General features: G+C 42.0%; 1 protein-coding gene across 1 annotated transcript in view; it reads left to right on the top strand.

Annotated features, from left to right (window-relative positions):
• RasGAP1 (Ras GTPase activating protein 1) overlaps nucleotides 1-20,794 on the top strand; it is a 121,328-nt gene that overhangs the window by 25,714 nt on the left and 74,820 nt on the right. Inside the window, exons 7-8 of the mRNA XM_080279293.1 lie at nucleotides 11,255-11,408; nucleotides 19,636-19,784. Coding sequence (XP_080135419.1) covers nucleotides 11,255-11,408; nucleotides 19,636-19,784 — 303 coding nt within the window. The remainder of the gene's footprint in view (nucleotides 1-11,254; nucleotides 11,409-19,635; nucleotides 19,785-20,794) is intronic.

Below are 20,794 nucleotides of genomic sequence, written 5' to 3'. Positions count from 1 at the left end.
TATTGTATATTTTAGCTTGAAAACTTACCTTTGATGGGGTCATTGAACCCAACCAATATTTTACCATTAGTTACGTGTTTCGTTATGCGAGAATTCATTATATGACTATGCCAAATGGAACCTAACTGCTCGTATCTTCGGGACCTCCCTGTATATATACAGTGCTCGTCAGAAGTATTGAGTGCCTTGTGTCCCTCCTACGAAACAAACCTTTCAGCATTGAAAAAACATATAAATAATGCATTTTATTTACCTTTAGTGCTTCGTAGGGTATCCTTTACGCTTCTTCACGGACCTGAGACGTCTTGGAAGTGAAAGGGCGAGGTTCCTGAGGTGCTTGAGGGGTATTTTGTCCCAGGAGTCACAAATGGCGGCTTCCAGCTTAGGCAGAGAGCTCACGTCCTTCCCTTGGAGATTCTTCTTTACGAGGTACCAGAAGTTTTCAATCGGGTTGAGGTCTGGGCTATTTCCTGGCCAGTCTTTCATGAATGATACCTCGCAGTCACGAAACCAATTGGTGACCGATTTGGCCTTGTGAGCAGGTGCACCGTCCTGCTGAAACACTCGTGCACCTGTTAGTTCGAATGACTCAGGTAAATGATCACACAGAAGCTCCAGATAAACATCCTGATTCACTCTGCAGTTCTTGGGAAGCACAACAAGCTTCCCCAAACCTTTACCAGAAAAACAACCCCATACCATGAGTGAATCAGGATGTTTAACTGTGCTTTCAACATACCGTGGGTCAAGTGGGTCACTACCTTTGCGCCGGTACACACGTGCTCCTCTGTTACAGGTTACACTAAACGTTGCGTCATCAGACCACAACACTGACAACCATTGCTCCTCACCCCAGTTAAGGAATTTGTTAGCAAAGGCAAGCCTACGAAGTCGCTGGTTACTAGAGAGAAGAGGCTTTCTCACAGGCCTGTGACTTGTGTAACCAAGTTCATGGACCCTTCGAGACACTGTGCGCACAGAAACCTCACCAAACACTTCCGGGTTGGTCTCCTTTATTTTCCTTGCACTCACACGAGGATTAGACTCCACTGCACGTTTTAAAACATTAACAGACCTCGGGGAAGTTTTCCTAGGCCTACCAGACCGCGGTTTCTTTGTGGGAATGTCACCACTGTTTTCCACTCGAAAATGCGCGCACCACCTACGCACTGTCGATCGAGCCACGCCAACCAATTCACTAATTTCCTTCGTTTGGTGGCCTACCTCCTTTAGAGCAATGATCTGGGATATGATTTCACTTGATAGTTCACGGGTAGGTGCCATAACAAAGTGGCGAAAGCCAAAACACTGCGGGACACTCGGTAAAAAATGGCGCAAAAAGAGAGGGAGACGCGGCGGAGTTCCTCTCTCTCAGGCAGCCCGTAGGGAACTGAGGCAGGAACCAACCAGCACGTAGGAAGGCCCCAGGATACCGTGACGTCATGCTAGCGCTGCAAACTTCTGGCTCAGTTTTTACTACCAAAAACGGGTGATTCTTTTTTTGCCATAAGTATTGCGCGCCCGGCCATAGGCGCTCGGTACTTCTGACGAGCACTGTATACAATCTAGTGGTTAGTGGGGGTGCTCACCATCCACTCACTCAGTGTAGTGCTGCTCTCTGGTGCCTGCCCTTTCCTCTCTTCCTTCCTTATCTGTCTTTCTTTCCTTTATTCTTTCCTCTTCCATCTGCCTACGGGCGACCTTACATTTCCTCTTCTGTCTGTCTTTCCTTCATTCTCTTTTCCTTCTGCCTGTGGATGATTATACACATAGTGACAAGCCAAATGGTCTCCTGTACACCTGGATACCATTTACTACGCTGGGTGGTAACCATATAGCCAAATTATGGCGCCTGGTGATTAGTGGGTAATTAAGGCACTCCAGTCAGATTGAGCCTATGTAGGTTTACAGCATTTGCCGGTGTATAAGGCCGACCTGTGTATAAGACTACTCCCAATATTTCCATACGAAATGTGGGTTTAGAGGTATAGTCTTTGCATAAAACGAGCCCCAACTCTTCAGACACTAGGAGCTTGCTGTCCTCAGTAACCCCAGTCCCTTATCAGTCTTCCTACTGACCAGTGAAGTGTTACTATTAACATGTTGCTAAGCACAACAGCCTTTGGTTACGTTTTATTTTAACCGTTTCTTCTATGGGTTTTACAGGCTATCTAGGCTGCATATGCCACCTCACATTTAATATTCGAGGAGAAACTCATACTGTATTAAAAACGAAATCATGTTACCATGAATTTTATACAGTATACTAAAGGAAAGTTACATTTTTATTTTAGTCATCACATCAACTGTCAGTGATTAAAAACCTTCAAAATCAGTATCAGTCACATCTGACGTCATCAGTTCATCAACTTTACCCCGGGTTAAAGTTTGCAATTCTTCGTCGTAAGGATCAGACTCTGAATTCGAAGGTATAGCTTCGGCATTGGCTTCCTTTTCCACATCTGCCCACAAAATGGTGTCTTCTGTGCCATTCACTGAACTGGATATTCCACATTTCTTTAAAGAGTTGATGACTGTTTCCACTGAAATATCATTCCATGCCTTGATAATAAAATCACAGCTCATCCAGACCTGGAGCACGCATATTCCCACCACTTGTATACGACTTTTTACCACTGATCATCCACTCGTTCCATTGCTCACGGATGCAGTTTTTGAATGGTTTATTCAGACAGACATCACATGGTTGTTGGACTGAAGTTAATCCACCACAAATAACAGCAACATTACTGTTGTTTATCTGTCTATCTATTGCCAGACACCTCAATCCCGTTCGGGGTGGTCACAAACAAATCGCCTCCACGTCGCCCTGTCCCCCGCCATTTCACTGCCCTGCTCCCAACTCACACCCCCCTCTCTCATATACCTCTCCACCCCATCTCTCCATCTCATCCTCTGCCTCCCCCTCCCTCTTCCTCCACCTCACTCACATACACTCTCTTCATCAGTCTCTCACCCTCCATCCTCTCCACATGGCCAAACCACCTCAGTGGAAGATGTGCAGATTGGCCTGGGAGGAAGGTAGAGTCCCGGAGGATTGGAAGTCAGGTATAATTATTCCCTTGCACAAAGGAAAAGGGGAAAAAGAAGTGTGTGGTAATCATAGGGGCATTTGTCTTCTTAGTATAATAGAAAAAGTGTATGGTAGGATACTTATTGACAGAGTTAGAGAAAGAACAGAGAAATTAGTTGGAGAAGAACAGGGAGGTTTTAGGAAGGGAAGAGTTTGTGTAGATCAGATATTCATTCTTAGATCTTTAGTGGAAAAGTTTCTAGAGAAGGGAAAGAAGTTGTATGCGGCTTTCATGGATTTGGAGAAAGCATATGACAGGGTGGATAGACAAGGATTGTGGAAAGTGTTAAGAATATATGGAGTAGATGGGAAGTTGTTGAATGCTGTGAAGAGTATGTACGATGGTGCGAAGGCTGCAGTGCGTGTGGATGGTGAACTAAGTGAATTTTTCTCTTTGAAAGTTGGGTTGAAACAGGGATGTGTCATGTTTCCATGGTTGTTCAATCTGTACATGGATGGGGTAATAAAAGAGGTACAAGGTAGGGTAGTGGATGTTGGAGTGGCCCTGGTGAGAGAGGATAGTGTTTGGAAACTCCCTGTACTGTTGTTTCCAGATGATACTGTGTTGTTGAGTGAAGACGAAGGGGAGCTGCAAGGCTTGGTGGATGAGTTTGGAAGAGTGTGTAAGACAGGGTGAATGTAGGGAAGAGTAAAGTGATGGTCTTTGAGAGAGGTGAAGTCAGTGAATGTACAGTGAGGTTGGATGGTGAGGAATTGGAAAATGTGAGTACGTTTAAGTACTTGGGTAGTGTGATGACTAAGGATGGAGGTTTGGAGGGTGAAGTGCTTGAAAGGGTACAGCAGGGAAGAAAGGTTGCTGGTTCTTTGAAAGCAGTGATAAGAAACAGGGAAGTGAGCATGGAAGTGAAAAAGTTACTACATGACAGTATTGTGATACCAGCTCTAATGTACGGAATTGAAGCTTGGACGTTGTTGGAAGGACACAAGTCAAGAGTGAGAGCAGTGGAAATGAGTTATTTAAGAGGAGCCTGTGGAGTCACATGGAGAGAGAGGCTGACGAATGAGGATATAAAGGAGCGTTGTGGTGTTGATGTGGATGTGATAGGAAGCATTATGAGGAACACACTGAGGTGGTTTGGCCATGTGGAGAGGATGGAGGGTGAAAAACTGATGAAGAGAGTGTATGTGAGTGAGGTGGAGGGGGGAAGAGGGAGGGGGAGGCCGAGGATGAGATGGAGGGATGGGGTGGAGAGGTATATGAGAGAGGGGGATGTGAGTTGGGAGCAGGGCAGTGAAATGGCGGGGGACAGGGCGACTTGGAGGCGATTTGTTTGTGGCCACCCCAAACGGGATTGAGGTGTCTGGCAATAGATAGATATATAGATAGTATTCCTCCTAACGCTTCCTATCACATCCACATCCACACCACAATGCTCCTTTATATCCTCATTTGTTGTTTATTACCGTTGGTAATGAGCCCTGCTTCGGATCTGGCAACCCTGCGCTCAGTGGTAAACAACCCAGCCAGTTGCTCTTAGACTGAGACACATGCTGGTGTTCATGGCATGAGCTCAACAGGCTACTCACCTTTCTTATATCCTCATGGCTGTACCCATGGAGATATTTTTTATAAAAATTTGCCTTCATATAGAAAACAAGTTGTGTTTGAAGATGATGTTAGTAATTTAGATGGTTTTTGACATTATATGTACTGTATTCAGGGAAACAAGGGTCAAGGTGAGTGTTTGGCAATGTTCCCCATCACACCTATGGATCCCATAACCACAGGATGTAGACGTTAGGATTTTATACCCAGTGTTTAGGACGGCCCCCAGTTTAGGGCATCATTTTATGACATTCAAGAGTCATTCTATACACCGGCAAATACGGTACATCCAAGGGGTGGTTGGGGTTTATTGCTCACGTAATACCACTCAGGGATGAGTGAGGCTGGTCACTCTCATCTTAAATGTCAGGACCAACTTGCCTAGCCCCGAGACCTTACACTCCTCATGGGGCAACGTAGGATTGGATGATGAATGTATTGATGATATAAATACTATATATATATATATATATATATATATATATATATACAGTAAAATCTCAAATTTCAACAGTTTAGAATTAGATGATTCGTATTTAGATGCATTTTGGAGTGGTCTACCTACCTCACTTTTCAATGCAAAATCGCGAATTTCGATGCTGTCACAGGCTTCATAAGCAGAAACAGTCAAAGATCATCACCTTCAGGCCAGTTACTAGGGTGTTGCAAGATATAATCATCCAAGAGGGTGAGGAGGAAGATGTTGACACTGCAGATGTCCAGATACTCAAAGATGATTTTCATTTTGAGGAATTTGGGTTGGATACCTCCACAGAGGAGGCTACTTCAAGTAAGTGGTCCACCCCTGCCACACACCACCAACACCAGCCAGCCAAGTGATAATATTCCATAACCTAAGGTTAGTACTGTACTTTACAGTGTGCTGTAACTACCGTAATAAAAACTGTGACAGGATACTGACAAACTGTAACAAATTTTGCTGTATTCTACACTGCAGTACAGTGTGGCAATACAGTGCAGAACTACAGTTACTTAACTACATTTATAGTTCATAAAGTTTACAGGGAGTGTGGGCAAAGAATCATGATTTTACATAGTGAAGTTGGGAGGCCCTGGACCCAAATTGATTTTTCCCATAACAAGTTCAGTTTAAATTTCGATGTTTTGAATTTAGATGCGGTTTTTTGGTACATATGTCCATCGAAATTTGAGATTTTTCTGTATATTTATATTTATATATATATATATATATATATATATATATATAGATATATCTATATCTGTCTATATATATATGCAGTATATATATATATATATACAGTCAATCCTCGTAAATCGCATGTTCATAAATCACGGATTCGTAAATCATGGCTAAGTGGCCGTCAGACTGCCGGCTACCTTAAATCGCTGTTAAGTCACGAAAATCGCGGACCTAGGCACCTAAGTGGGCCTTATCTGAGGAGAACCGTAAACCGCGGCAGTCAAACTGAAAATCGCGACCCAACAACCAATCACCACACGTCCCTGGTGGCAAGTGTGCATGTTAATGCCGCCATGTTGTTGTTGTTCTTGTCCCGCCAGTCCGCGCACTACAGATTGTCGCCGTGGAGTACAAGAGCTACCTGCCTTTTTTGTGCAACTTCCCCCTGCCTCCTACCTGCCATGGCCCCTCCTGACCCCCTGATGAAGTACTCTAAGCAGTATGGCGTCAAGAAGCTGCTGCCGTTGTCATACAGTCATCGTTTGGAGCTCATTCGTCGTGTTGAGAAGGGAGAGAAGTTTTCAAAGCTGGCGAAAGAGTTTGGGAAGAACGAGTGCTGAGAGGTTCTAATTCTTCCCAACACTACCCCACTTCATTCACTTACACAACTTCGTCATAGGATTAGGATGAGATCCCTTAACATTGCTTATTTCTATTTAATACATGCACTGAATATTCCTAAATTTGTATGTTTGTGTTTGATAGTGCATAGATGGGCGTAGGTAGGGTGCTGTGGGGGCAGGTTGGCCGAAGTCCAGACCCAAATTAATTTTTCACATAAGAGCTATTATTCACGAATCATGGAATTCGTAAATCACGGCAGTGGTCCAGACCCAAATTGCCGCGATTTATGAGGATTGAGTGTGTGTGTGTATATATATATATATATATATATATAGATATAGATATGCAATATATATATATATATATAGATAGATAGATAGATATGCAATATATATATATATATATATATATATATATATATATATAGATAGATAGATAGATAGATATAGATATGCAATATATATATATATAGATAGATAGATAGATAGATATGCAATATATATATATATATATATATATATATATACATATATAGTGTATATATATACTGGTATATATATATAATGAAGAAAAAGGCCTCTGTTTTTGCTGATTGGATTAACCCCTACACCGCGGGCATGTTTACCAATGTTTTGCATGTGCCGCGGGGTTATTCTGGCTCCGACAGACTCAAAAAATATTTGCCAAAAATTAGTTATTAGTCCTAGAATATTAAAATTACATTTGCTTATGGCACATACCTTCAGCTTTCTCCTGGAATGTTTGTTGAGCCTTCGTCGGTTACCGTAGGACTTGTGGAGACCTCGGAAGTTGGGTAACAAAGTCTCCACTTTACACTTCCCGACAACCCGTAATATGATTACCACAGACAGATATTAACACTATAAACACTACTCTATGATTTTCAAGTAGTTTGGGATCCATACTCCAAAAAAAAAAAAACACTGTGAAAGCAATGAAAATTACGAGCGCGTCTGACCGTCGCACTTGCGCTAGTTCGCTCTTGGTACTCTGTCATTTATTATTCATAAAACCCCTCACACTTTATATTTCTGTCACTATATAACACTTATATATATCTACAGTCTTTATCCAAAAGTTTCCTTCAGTCGTATTAGTTTATTGTCACTGTAGGGATTCAATTTCTTTCAGTAAAATACGTAGCATTCACTTTCTCGTCCTGTATACTAGCATTGAGAGTGAATGTCACTTTCACCTTCACTCTCATAACTAATAGTATTCAGACATGCTAGAGTGAAACTTTCACTCTCATTACTTCTAGGGTATATACTGGTATTCTTATAATACTACTCATTTACATTTCTATTTACGTTCTCTATTTTATTTACGTTATTTACATTTCTATTTTATTTACACTGTGTTATGCACTGTGACTTGAAGTAACTTATAAAACTATTTTCCACTGTTCACGTATATTTACATTCATTACTTTCACTTGCTGTTTACACATTATTTACAATTCCACTTGCACTGTTTTACTCAATAGAAAGATCGTAGTCACTCTTTTATCAATTGTCGGCCCTTTACCTCTTTCCACACGAGGTTTAGTAGGGAGTAAAGGTCACAGGGCCCTTTGCATGGGGGTGAAAAGTCCCTGAAGCTAGCAAGAGCGAACAGACGTACCTCCACTTTGGAAGATGAGAGTGAACTGATAAGGGTGGGCCGGGGTGGTGGCCTACCTAGGGAAATTCATTACTGCCAACGTTAGCCTCTTGACACAGCTATATATAGCAGTGAAATGATTGGCAGGAAATCTAGACAATACATTATAAATTAGGTAGTTCTGGGTGAATGTAAATATCACTTAGGCTTCTCCCTTCCCTCCTTATGTGTATATTTATTACGAAAATAGATTATATGGCATATTTCAAGGGGAAATAAACAGCGAAAATTAGCGAACGAGTTCATGGTAGGTGTTGTCAGGTGATAATTAGCCAATTCCAGGTGTATGGCACTCTCACTTACCTTATTTCTTTCTTGTATATATTATTTGGTATAAGAATAGTGCATAGGGCTTATTTCAATGGATGAAATCAGTGAAAAATTCCAGGGAAGATTTACTTAGCATAGCACGGCCAGGCAGGCGAGAGGATAGGGTATTGGAGGGGGGATAGGGAGGGGAGTCAAGAACGGGGAGAAATGGCTAAATTGTCAACAATGGATGGGAGTACAGATGAGATTAGGAGTGCTGACTAGTGTTGGACATTGGCAGTACTGATAGATGATACAAGCCCCCACTTGGAAGCCCGGTTGAATTCAAAATAACACAGAATCACAAAAGCGACGCCCTGCGGTATGATCCCTTGCTCCTAAGCGTCACGAAAGTGACAGCCCGCGGTTAAGGGGTTAAAGAAGTCCATTTCTAACCCCTAAAGTTTGAAAAGTTGCTCCTCAGTCTGATGAAATCATCTGGAAATGAAAAGTAGCTATCATATCTCACAGGACTGAAAGTGTCAGTTTTCAGTGCATGTATTTCAACAATGGACGTGAAAGCATGCATAATTTTCATTTCCACCAGTTACAGATCTTATAATTGGCTAATAACTTCATATACTGGTAGCCTCTTGTCTCAGGAGACTTGTAGTTATCTCTTGTTGGAATCCAGTTGGTTGTCATGACTGTTTCATTGCTGTATGTTACTGTGGGCATTATTCTTGTGTCCAAAATAGGTACAGTAGAGTCGCAATTTAAGACAAAATGAAACAACGATCTTTCAATTCTATAGGCATTTAATTTCTCCCATAATTACTGAACAGCACGGTAATACCACTCAGTTGCGCGAGAGAAACTGGGAAGTGGTTGCATTCAAGTATTGGATTTCCAGATACAACTCCTGTGTCATGCTTTTGTCGGTCACTGATTGGCTTCCTCGACCTGACCCGACCCACGTGACCCATGTCCCATACCACCTGCCACAGCCTGCCTGTGTTGTGTAGACAGTCACTGTGATGGGAAGTTTATGTGCTTATTTCCTTGCTCCTCATTTCCTCTCAGAACTCTGAACATGTGGTTCCAAAGTAACTTTAGTTATGCCTAAACACCCTGAAAGTGCCATGAACACAAGAAAAGCATTTACTCTTAATGAAAATGTAAAATTGTCGGACAAAGAGGTGTGTGGTGTTGGAGCTTAAATGCAAACGATCAGACATATGAGTTGCGTGTGTTTACGATGTGGATAGTCTTCTTTGTTGGGAAAAAAAAAGTTATTGATGATGGAGCAGTAAAATACTGTACTTGTTTTCACCTTTAGTGCAACGAATGTGGAAAAAAAAAAAAAAAAAAAAAGCCTTGTGCCAGATGTTTGTTATGAACTGACGGTCTTTGGTCGAGAAAATTCGGATCTTATGATATGTGAAGACACTACGTGTTGACATACATAGTTAGGTAAGATAATTATGTGAGTTCAGTTCTTGTGAATTATACAGTACTGTCATACAAATTATACTGCATGGCTGACTTGCTTATTATTCACGATTACTGCATTCATGTGTATCTGAGAAGTGAGAAAAATGCAATCACTCCATGCTGACGACTTCTTTATAGCATTTTTTGTCAGTTATTATTGATGACTAATGGCTTTCAAAAATAGTTTCACACTGCTTTTTTTTTTTTTTTTTTTTTTTTTTTTTTTTTTAACGAGAGCTGAAAGTGATTCTTGGCAAAATATGCCTGATGGTGGGCAGCCATTATTCACGTGTTGTTTAGGTCAGAAGTTTTTTGCTTGACTGGTAATGAGGACTTTCAAGAGGCTTAGTGGCAACCTTTGGTGATTAAAATTTTCATGGGGAGTATGAGGGGGCAAAACTAATCGGTTAGGTTAGGGGGCAAAACTAATCAGTTAGGTTAGGTTAGAATGCAGTATGCACATCTGTGTCCAGTCGGTGAAATCATATCTAAACACACTGTCTTAGGTATCTTAAGGCAGACATATTTGTAATAATCTATCTATAATATATTTTCAGCGAAAAATATAAGGCTCCTAGAACCTATGTATCTATCTATTGCTTATTTTACATGTAAATATGTCATGTTTTAGCGCGAATTTGATTTTGCACGAGGTTCTGCATAACATGTCTCGTGTTGTATGAAGCCTTTACTGCATTATTGTTATTATTTTTTGTGATAGGTGAGGGCGCTCACCATCCACTCACTCGATGTAGTGCTGCTCTTGGGTGTCTGCCCTTTCCTGTCCATCCTTCTTTCCTTCCATTCTCTTCTGTCATTCTTTCCTTCATTCTTTCCTTGTCCTTCTGCCTACAGGTGACTTTACACTCCCTCGTCTGTCTTTCTTTCCCTCATTCTTTCCACTTCCTTCAGCCTGTGGGTGACTCTACACTGAGTGACAAGCCAAATGGTTTCCTGTGCACCAGGAAACCATTTACTATGCTGGGTGGTAACCATATAACCAAATTTCGGCGCCTGGTGGTTTAGTGGGTAATTATTGCGCTCCAATTGGATTGAGCCGGTGAAGGTTTATATCCAAGGGATGGTTGGGGTTGATTGCTCATTTAATGCCACTCAGGGATGAGTGAGGCTGGTCACTCTCATCTTAAATGTCGGGACCAACTGCCTAGCCCCGGGCTCCTACGCTTCTCGTGGGGCAATGTAGGATTGGATGATGATTTTTTTTTCCTTTTTTTTTCCCAGTCAAAGTTTGGTGTTTTCCTGATAGAGAAGGTTCTTGCATATTGTACTCTTTCCTCATATCATAGTCATTTAGTTATTTTGAGGGCATATTTCATCTGTATAAGTTTGTCAGTACAATGAACTTTTTGCTCCTTTTTAGGTATTTCCTACAGCCACGAGATTCGGCAGGAAAACAACAGCGAGGGGACCTTGGCACCCTGCGGCTCAATATCCACTACACTTCTGATCATGTCTTCTCTAGTCACTCCTATGATTCTCTCCGCAACCTCATCCTCCAGAGCACAGGTGTCGAGGTGAGGCTGTCAGTCTATTTAGTTTTCGGCCAAAAATTAAAGTGAAGGCTAGCATGGTTTTTATCTCTATAGCCAGATGCCTCAGTCATGTAATGGGTGGCCACAAACTAATCGCCTCCACACCATCCTGTCCCCTGCCATTTTGCTGGCCTTCCCCCAGCTCACACCCCTCTCTCTCATATACTTCTCCACTCCATTCTTTCATCACATCCTCAGTCTCCCCCTCCCTCTCCCCTCTCTACCTCAATCACATACACTCTCCTCGTTAGTCATGCCCTCCATCATGTCCATGTGGCCAAACCACCTCATTGTATTTCTCCTAACGCTTTCTGTCATATCCGCATCCACACCACAGTGCTGTTTCACTTCCTCATTTGTCAGTAGCAGCTGTGGCTCAGTGGGTTAGAGCACTCTGCCGTGACCGAAGGGTCAGAGGATCAAAGCCACCCAAGGGTCATTGGTAGACATCAGGAAGGGCATCCCATCATAAAATGCTACACGCTCCAACCGAAAGTCCTCTGCCCAGGGGCAGCGCCTTAGCCCTTCGGGGATACCAGGCATAAAACACAGTTGTCAGAGTGTCTCTCCATGTAACTCAACATGTTCCTCTCAGGTAACTGTCCACTGTCTCCACCCTTGACTTGTGTCCGCCCAACAAGGTCCACGCTTCTCTTCCATACATTAGAGTTGGTATTGCAGTAATATCTCATTTTCCTGTTCCTTGTTGCCCCTTTCAGTGAACCAGCAACCTTTCTTCCCTGTTGTACCCATTCAAGGGCTTCATCCTCGAAACTTCCATCCTTACTCATCGCACTCACATTTTCCATTTCCTCACAATCCAACCTCACTGTGCATTATGTGACCTCATACCAGTATATATTTCATCATCTCTAACCCTGCTTTCCTTTAAACAGGTGGAATGGGGAGCTCTAACAAATTGCATTGCTTGATTTTGCTTGGGGCATTCATTTTCACTTGTTTTTGTTTTTTGATGGCTCCAACATGCTTGCATGTGTCAGTCTTGGTCACTTAATGGTGGCTGTCCATGCTGCTCGATCTATGGCAGTGTCTCTGTTTAGTCCCTTAACCATGAGGTCACGCTCAGTTACCTCGTCCTGGTTCTTTTTCGGTTTACCTCTCACTACCCAACCCCCAACATTAACACTTCTCACTTTCTGCACCAGTTGTCATCCCCCATCCTCTCCATATGCCCAAACCATCTCAATCTACCTCTCCTCATCACAACATCAATACTCTCCAGTCCCATCCTACCTCTCAACTCTTCCATCATAAACCTAGCCTTTCCCAGGCAATGCACTCAAGGATGCACTGCACATCCACCTAATCATTGCCATTTCTGTATGTTTGAGCCTGCGACTATCTTTTTCCTGTACTGCGCAAGTCTCACTACGATACGGCATTACATTCCTAACCCATGCCACGTTGATCGTATTAATCACAGGAACAGTTAGTTCTACTTTCATTTCCACTCTTCCTGTATCATAATGATGAGGCTGTTTCCAGTACAGGTTGTAGATATAGGGGTTGCTAACTGAAACCATAGAGGGTTTATAGGTTGTACCTAACTATTACTCCATTTATTTTCCTTTTAGTGATTGGTGAGGCTCTCACCATCCACTCACTCGAGGTAGTGCTGCTCACGTGCCTGCCCCTTCCTCTCTTTTTCCATCCTTTCCATTCTGTCTTTCCTTCCTTTATTCATTCCTCTTCCTTCTGTCTGTGTATGACTCTACACTGAGTGACAAGCCAAGTGGTTTCCTTTACACCAGAAAACCATCAACTACACTGGGTGGTAACCTTGTAACCAAATTATGGTGCCTGGTGGTTTAGTGGGCAGTTAAGGCGCTCCAATCGGATTGAACCGATGCAGGTTTATATCCAAGGGGTGGTTGAAGTTTAATGTTCACGTAATGCTACTTAGGGATGAATGAGGCTGGTCACTCTCATCTTAAATGTCAGGGCCAACTTGCCTAGCGCAAGGCTCCTATGCACCTTATGGGGCAACAGTGGATTAGGTGATGAATGAATGAATATACTGTAGTATACAGTACTAGGAATATATAGGTAGATAGATATATAGATATAGATATATCTGTCTATATCTATCTGTTTGTCTGTCTGTCTATCTATTTATATATCTATCTATCTGTCTATATATATACTGTATTATGAGATCAGTGGAGGAAAAGAGGAAAGAGTGGCTATAGTGGATACAGGACAGGGGTTCAGTTGAAGTAACTGAATATAAGAGCAAGAAGCACATAAAGAGACTAGTGAAGAGGAAAAAGAAACAGGTGAACGATTGTCTAGGAAGAAAAATGCATGCAAATTACTATGAAAATAGGAAGTAATTCTGGAAAGAGGTGCAGAAAAGCAGCAGTGGAAAGAAATGTAAAAATGTGAAGGATTTAAGTGGTTGAATATTAACCCTTGGGGATGAAGTAAGGACCAGATGGAAAGAATAATTTGAAAGTCTGATGAATGGGAATGGAGAGAGTAAAGCAACTGTTAACATGATTGGTTTTGGGGGTGTACAGAGAAGGAATGCAGTACCAGGAGACGTGACACTCGCACAGGTGAAGAATACTGTTAAGCAGCTGAAAAATAGGAAAGCTGGTGGGGTTGATGAGGTGAATGCAGAGATGATTAAGTGTAATGGAGAGAGTGGAACGAAGTGCTTCTTGGAGGTATGTAAGAAAACATGGATGAGTGAAACTGTGCCAGTAGAGTGGAAAAAGGTAGTGATTGTACCTCTGTACAAAAATAAAGGTGAGTGAAGTGAGTGCAAGAATTATCATAAGTCTATTGAGTGTTGTAGCTAAGGTATATCTTCAATTATTATTGTGAAAATAAGACAGATATCTGAAGTCCTAGTGAGTGATGAACAGTGTGGCTTTAGGAGTGGCAGAGGATGTGTGGATCAAACATTTTCAGTGAGACAAATAATGGAGAAGGGTTGTGAGAAGGACTATAAAGTGTTTATGGCATTTATGGATGTGGAAAGGGCATACATCAAAGTAGACAGAGAAGGATTGTGGAAGTTTTTGCACATGTACAGTTTAGATAGTAAGCTGCTAGGTGCCATCAAGAGTTTTTATGATGGTAGTGAGGCATGTGTAAGGACAAATGGGCATCATAGTGAATTGTTCATGATCAGTATGGGCATGCGACAAGGTTGTGTGATGCCTCCATTGATGGGGTGATGAGAGAAGTAAAAACACGAGTAATGGAGAGAGGAATGGTGTTGGTAATGTCTTGTATGCTGATGATACAGTGCTACTTGCAGATACCAGACAAGAACTTGGTAGACTAGTGCAGTGTTTTGTAGATGTCTGTGAGCATTGTACCTTGAGAATAAATGTAGAAAAGAGTAAAGTGATGTTTATTGAGACAGGAGGTGACTCCCAGTGTGATGTGACAGTGAATGGAGAGAGACTGGAATTGGTGAGAGTTCAAATACCTGGGCACAGTGATAGAAAAAGGGAGTAAAATGTGCAAAAGAAATGGAAAGTATAGTGACACAAGGGAGGAAAGTAACTGGTGCTATGAAAGTCTTGATAAAAAAATAGAGGCTTGAGTGTTGCAGCTGCACGAGACTTACATGAAGGAGTGATAGTGCCAAGCTTAACAAATGGATGTGAGACTATGGTGTGGCATGAAACTGAAAAGTCAAGAGTAAGAGCAGTGGAGATGGGACTGCAGAGGAATGTATGTAAGTACGGAGAGTGGGTAGGATATGAAATAATATGATTCGTGAAAGATGTTGAGTGAGGAAGTCAGTGGACACCAGAATCGAAGAGAGTGTACTGAGATGGTATGGTCATGTGGAGAGAGTGGATGACAATAGAGTGGTGAAAAGAGTATATCTGAGAGAATTTGAAGGAGGAGGAGGTGAGGTATGCCAAGAAGAAGGTGGAGGGATATGGTGGATGAGTGTATGAGGAAGAGAGGTATGGAAATTGGTGACTCTAAGAGACTGACAAGAGATCGAGCTGGCTGGATGGATACTGTTCAGAGAAGTTCATCACCAGGGATTTGGCACCCCTTTTTAATGTGACGGCGTTCGGACTGGCTCTGTCAGATAGGTATATGCGAAGCCACAGAACTTAGTGAAATTTTTTTTGGCCATTAGTTGGAACCAGGATTTTGAGGGCTTGATTGATGAGTAAATGGAAATGTGGGCCCATTGAATTTGGCAAACTTAGGCTGTCAGGACGTTACTAGTCCTTATCCTGCCCTAGGGCAGGAAATGAGGTGCAGATGATGATGAGTTTTTTTTTTTTTTTTTTTTTTTTTTTTTTTTTTTTTAAAGAAGAGTGTATATTAAAGGTCAGTTACCCATTGGCATTGGCATTCCTTTACAAGCAAGTGTAATTTCCTCTACTGTGAATTATGTACAGTATTTTTGTCACCAGGACGGACCATACGTTGACGACTAAGGAATGGACAAAGGACATTCTTAGGGTGGGGACATGGAATGAGAGAGGAGTGAATGATGAAGTGAAAGAGAGAGAGATTGTTCAGGTGCGTGAGGATGCAAAAGTGGATATATGTGGATTGACTGAAACAAAATGGAGAGGTGAAAGGGTGAGAGAATGGGAATATGGTTTAGGTATATGTGCGGGAGTTAATGAGAATGAGAGGGCAAGAGAGGGAGTATGTCTGATGACAAGCAAGAAATGGAAGGAAAATATAAGAGAATATGGAATAGTGGGTACAAGGATTGTATGGGTGAGGATGGAAGTAGGTATTCAAGCATGTGCGATTGTATGTGTGTATACTCCAACAGAGGACTGAGTGGCAAGAGTGAAAGATGAGTTTTGGATGAGAGTTGAAGCATGTATGGACAAATTTGAGAGGAGCAAGAGAGAGTTTTTGATTGGAGACATGAATGGCAAAGTTGGGAATGTACGAGTGGATGAAGTGGTTGGTCAGTGAGGTGTGCCAGCTGAAGTAGATGGGAATGGTAGTGCTTTGGTGGACATCCATGCTGGAAAGGGGTTAACAATAGCCAACACCTACTTTCGGCATAAGATGATCCACTGGTATACATGGAGAGTAATGAGGAGGATGGATGGTGAACTTGTTGAACGAAAGGCAATGATAGTCTGCATGTGTGTGAATGAGCAAATGAGGAGACAAGTGTTGGATGCAAGAGTGTGGAGAGGGTGGGGGAATGGAGTCTCAGACCATCACTTAGTGATGGCCAAGATAAAGCTGCAAAGAAAATGGTTAAGGAGACGAAGTGGAAGACAGGAGGAAACAGCTCCTGTGAGGAGAGTGGAGAATTTGCAAGATAGTGAGAAAATGGCAGCGCATAAGAGTATAGTGGAAGAAAGATTGGGAAGGTATGGGCTAGAGCAGATGGAAGGGGTGGACGCCCTATGTAAGATATCCACGGAAGAGATAGGTGCAGCGTGTGAGGTGGTTTGTGGAGTGAGGAGGAGATGCAAGGGTATGCAAGGGACAGCATGGTGGAATGATGAGGTGAAACGAGCAGTGGAACAAAAGAAGAAGGCATATAGTGAATGGTTAGCGAGTAGAGGTAGGGGAGAAGATTAGAGAGAGAAGAGAGAGGTATATGTGAGCAGGAGAAGGGAGGTGAAGAGACTGGTGAAGGAGAGTAAGAAGAAAGTGGATGAAGAGTTTGGGAGGAATCCGAGTGTGAAATGGAGCGAGAGTAAGAAATTGTTTTGAAAGGAGGTAAAGAAAGTAAGGCAGTGTGAAAGGGGATATAGTAGGGGAGTGAAAGATAGGAATAATAGATTGTTGGTGGAGAAGAGAGAGAAATTGAGGAGATGGAAGGTGCATTTGAGGATTTGTTGAATGTAGAGAGTGAGAGCAATGCGAGTATAAGTGGTTGGGGAATGGCTGGGAGAAGAAGAGATGAAAGGAGGGAGGAAGAGATCAGTAGGGCGGAAGTAGTGGAAGCAATGAAGAAGATCAAGATGGGAAAGGCCCCAGGAATTGATGGAGTGTGTGGTGAAATACTGAGGTATGGGGGTGAGATTGTTGTGGAGTGGATATGGAAGTTGTGTAGATTGGCTTGGGATGAGGGAGGGGTTCCAGAGGACTGGAAATCAGGTATAATTGTTCCTTTATACAAAGGAAAAGGGGAGAGAGAAGTATGTGATAACCATAGGGGTATTTGCCTTCTTAGTGTGACTGGTAAAATATATGGTAGAATACTCATTGATAGGGTTAGGCATATGACAGAGGAGCTAGTTGGAGAAGAACAAGGGGGATTTAGGAAAGGAAAAGGGTGTGTAGATCAGATATTTGTTCTAAAATGTTTGCTGGAGAAGTATTTGGAGAAGGGAAAGAAAGTGTATGCTGCCTTCATGGACTTGGAGAAAGCTTATGACAGAATAGATAGGCAAGGTATGTGGAAGGTATTAAGAATATATGGGGTGGAGGGGAAATTGTTGAATGCTGTGAAGAGTATGTACGAAGGAGCTCGGGCTACGGTGCGAGTGGATGGTGAGCTGAGTGAGTTCTTTGATCTCAATGTGGGACTGAAACAGGGTTGTGTGATGTCTCCATGGCTGTTTAATATATACATGGATGGGGTTGTAAAGGAGGTGCAAGGTAGGGCAGTGGATGTGAGGGTGGCTCTAATGAATGAGGGTGAGATTTGGAAGATTCCGGTGTTGCTGTTTGCTGATGATACAGTATTGTTGAGTGAAGATGAATGGGAGTTGCAAGGTTTGGTGAATGAATTAGGGACAGTGTATAGGAGGAGGAAGCTGAAAGTTAATGTAAACAAAAGTAAAGTTATGGTGTTTGAGAGGAATGAAGTCACAGAATGCACGGTGAGGTTGGTTGGTGAGGATATGGAGAATGTGAGTGCATTCAAGTACTTGGGTAGTGTGATGAGTAAGGATGGAACTTTGGGGGATGAAGTGCGTGAAAGGGTACAGCAGGGAAGGAAGGTTGTTGGTTCACTGAAAGCAGTGATGAGAAATAGGGAGGTGAGTATGGAAGTTAAGAAGTTACTGCATGATAGTACTGTGATCCCTACCCTTATGTATGGAAGCGAGGCGTGGACCTTGCAAGAGGGGAACAAGTCAAGAGTGAGAGCAGTGGAAATGAGTTACTTGAGAGGAGCATGTGGAGTGACATGGAGGGACAGGTTGACGAATGAAGAAGTGACGGAACATTGTGGGGTGGATGTGGATGTGGTTAAGAAGATTAGGAGAAATACAGACGTGGTTTGGACATGTGGAGAGAATGGAGAATGAAAGACTGACTAAGAGGGTGTATGCAGGTGAGGTGGAGGGAGGGGTAGACCAAGGATGAGGTGGAGGGATGGAGTTGAGAGGTATATGAGGGAGGGGGGGGTGAGTTGGGGGGAAGGTAGTCAAATGGTGGGTGACAGAGCGACTTGGAGGCGTTTTGTCTGCGGCCACCCTTTGTGAGATTAGGGCGTCGGGCTATAGATAGATAGATAGATAGATTATTGTTTAATTATTTGTTGCAATTTTTTTTTTTTTTTTAATTACCAGGTATATTTTTGTCATTTGTTGCCATTTTGTGCATAGACTTATCAAATGTTATCTTAACAGACATGTATGAAAATGGTGCTGTGCTTCCTGTTAAGGAATACCCCTGTACTGGGGTTAGCCATGGTACAGCCGATGTTTTTATGAACTGGAAGCTTAACCAAGTGCCAAAACCAGCTTATTATTATTTTTTACCAGGTATCTCTCATCATTTGTTGCAAACACAGTATGTGCATATTTTGATCCTTGTTCTGCTTCTTTACTTCAAGCCTATCACATGGAGTCAGGATTTTGGATGCTTGAATGGTGAGTGAATTAGTGTGACTTGTTTCATTGCACATAATATTGATTGGTTCTCCTTTGGCTTTGGTTTTCTATTTTCTTGCCTTCTGGACCCTACCTTACCCTATCATTGTGTGCAAAAATCAGGTCAGAATGTTAATGGCAAAGAATGGTGGTGTAATTTATGACTAGCTTTGATCGTAGGATGATGATAGCAAATAGTAATATGATTTGTAACTAGTAGCAATCTTGGGATGATGATGTAGTTTGTAACTAGCTTTGCCTCGGGATGATCATGATGATGTACTTTGTAACTAGCTTTGATCTTGGAATGTTAATGGTGAGTGGTGATGTAATTTTCTAGCTTTGATCTTCCGAAGGCGATGATTTGACAATTTTTGATTCAGTTATGTTTGTTCCAGCCCATCACTGGTTCTGTGGCGTGGCTGCTGGGTGAGGTGGTGGGCCAGAGGCAGGATGTTGTGCAGCCGCTCACCCGGGTATTCCTTCACCATGGCCAGGTTGTCCCCTTTGTTGCTGCATTTGCCAGACACGAAATATCAAATGTTACGTAAGTTGCTGCCCTCGCATATTCTTTTGAGATATCAGATGTTTCAATAGTTGTTTTCTTTCATATTTCTGCTGGGTTCACACTCAGATGAGCCTGGTGCTATGACGACGACGACTACTGCTACTAAGGGAAGAGGTGTGGCAGAAAGTTGGTGGACGAGCACTCCTGATGTGCCTGTCGCAAAGGCAACTACTCGGGCAATAACCAGAATAAAAAGATTACAGTTGAGAAAAGAGACTTTTAACAATGTTACTTGACAGGAAGCAAAGCAATTTCAAAAGCAAACCATGATTAATACTAGTGGTGTTATACTTGGTGAGTTGCAACTTTTTGAGAGAAGACCTAGAATGAAAAGACCTCAGTTTAAAGGTGTAACAGGCTCTGTGAAGAGTGATGTGCATGATATTGAAGCAATGAAAAGAACTTTGGATGTATTCTTGGGGAGAGTAGATTAACAAGTATCTGTTGACAGTATAAAGAATTGTATTCACAGTGTTTTTAATATTTTTGTAATAAACATTGAGAAACTGCAGATCAGATCAGAGGAGTTCCATGCTTATAAGATTACTGTAAGACGTACGGATAGAGATTAATTATTTAATGGAGATTTATGGCCTGAGGACTTTGTGTTAGACAAGTTTTATGATAAGTCTAAGAGGACCTTAAACAAAGTTTCAGTCTAGATACTTATATGTTTGTTTGTTTTTGTTGTCTAAAACTTTTAATATTTTTATTACCTTGACTTCTATTTATATTTACTGACTTTTTCACCAGTCAATCAAAGCAACATGTCATAAAATCATGTATTTAATAAGATATTGGGTTTTGACCTGAGAACAAAGGTTTATATTACAACCCAGTACACCAAGGACATAACAGTCATATGAAACATAATGCCTACCATACGAAGTGGATAAGTTATAAGAAGACAGTGCCGTAACACAGCTGGGGATAAGGAACACATTCACATAATAAACTGTTGTCTGTTGCAACAGATCACAATATGAAAT

Source organism: Coenobita brevimanus, chromosome 78 (genome assembly GCF_032717465.1).
Source record: "Coenobita brevimanus isolate Jiangsu-jjx chromosome 78, ASM3271746v2, whole genome shotgun sequence".
NCBI classification, from domain to species: domain Eukaryota; kingdom Metazoa; phylum Arthropoda; class Malacostraca; order Decapoda; family Coenobitidae; genus Coenobita; species Coenobita brevimanus.
Note: the sequence above shows the minus strand (reverse complement) of the source record. Positions and strands in the feature narration are given on the sequence as shown.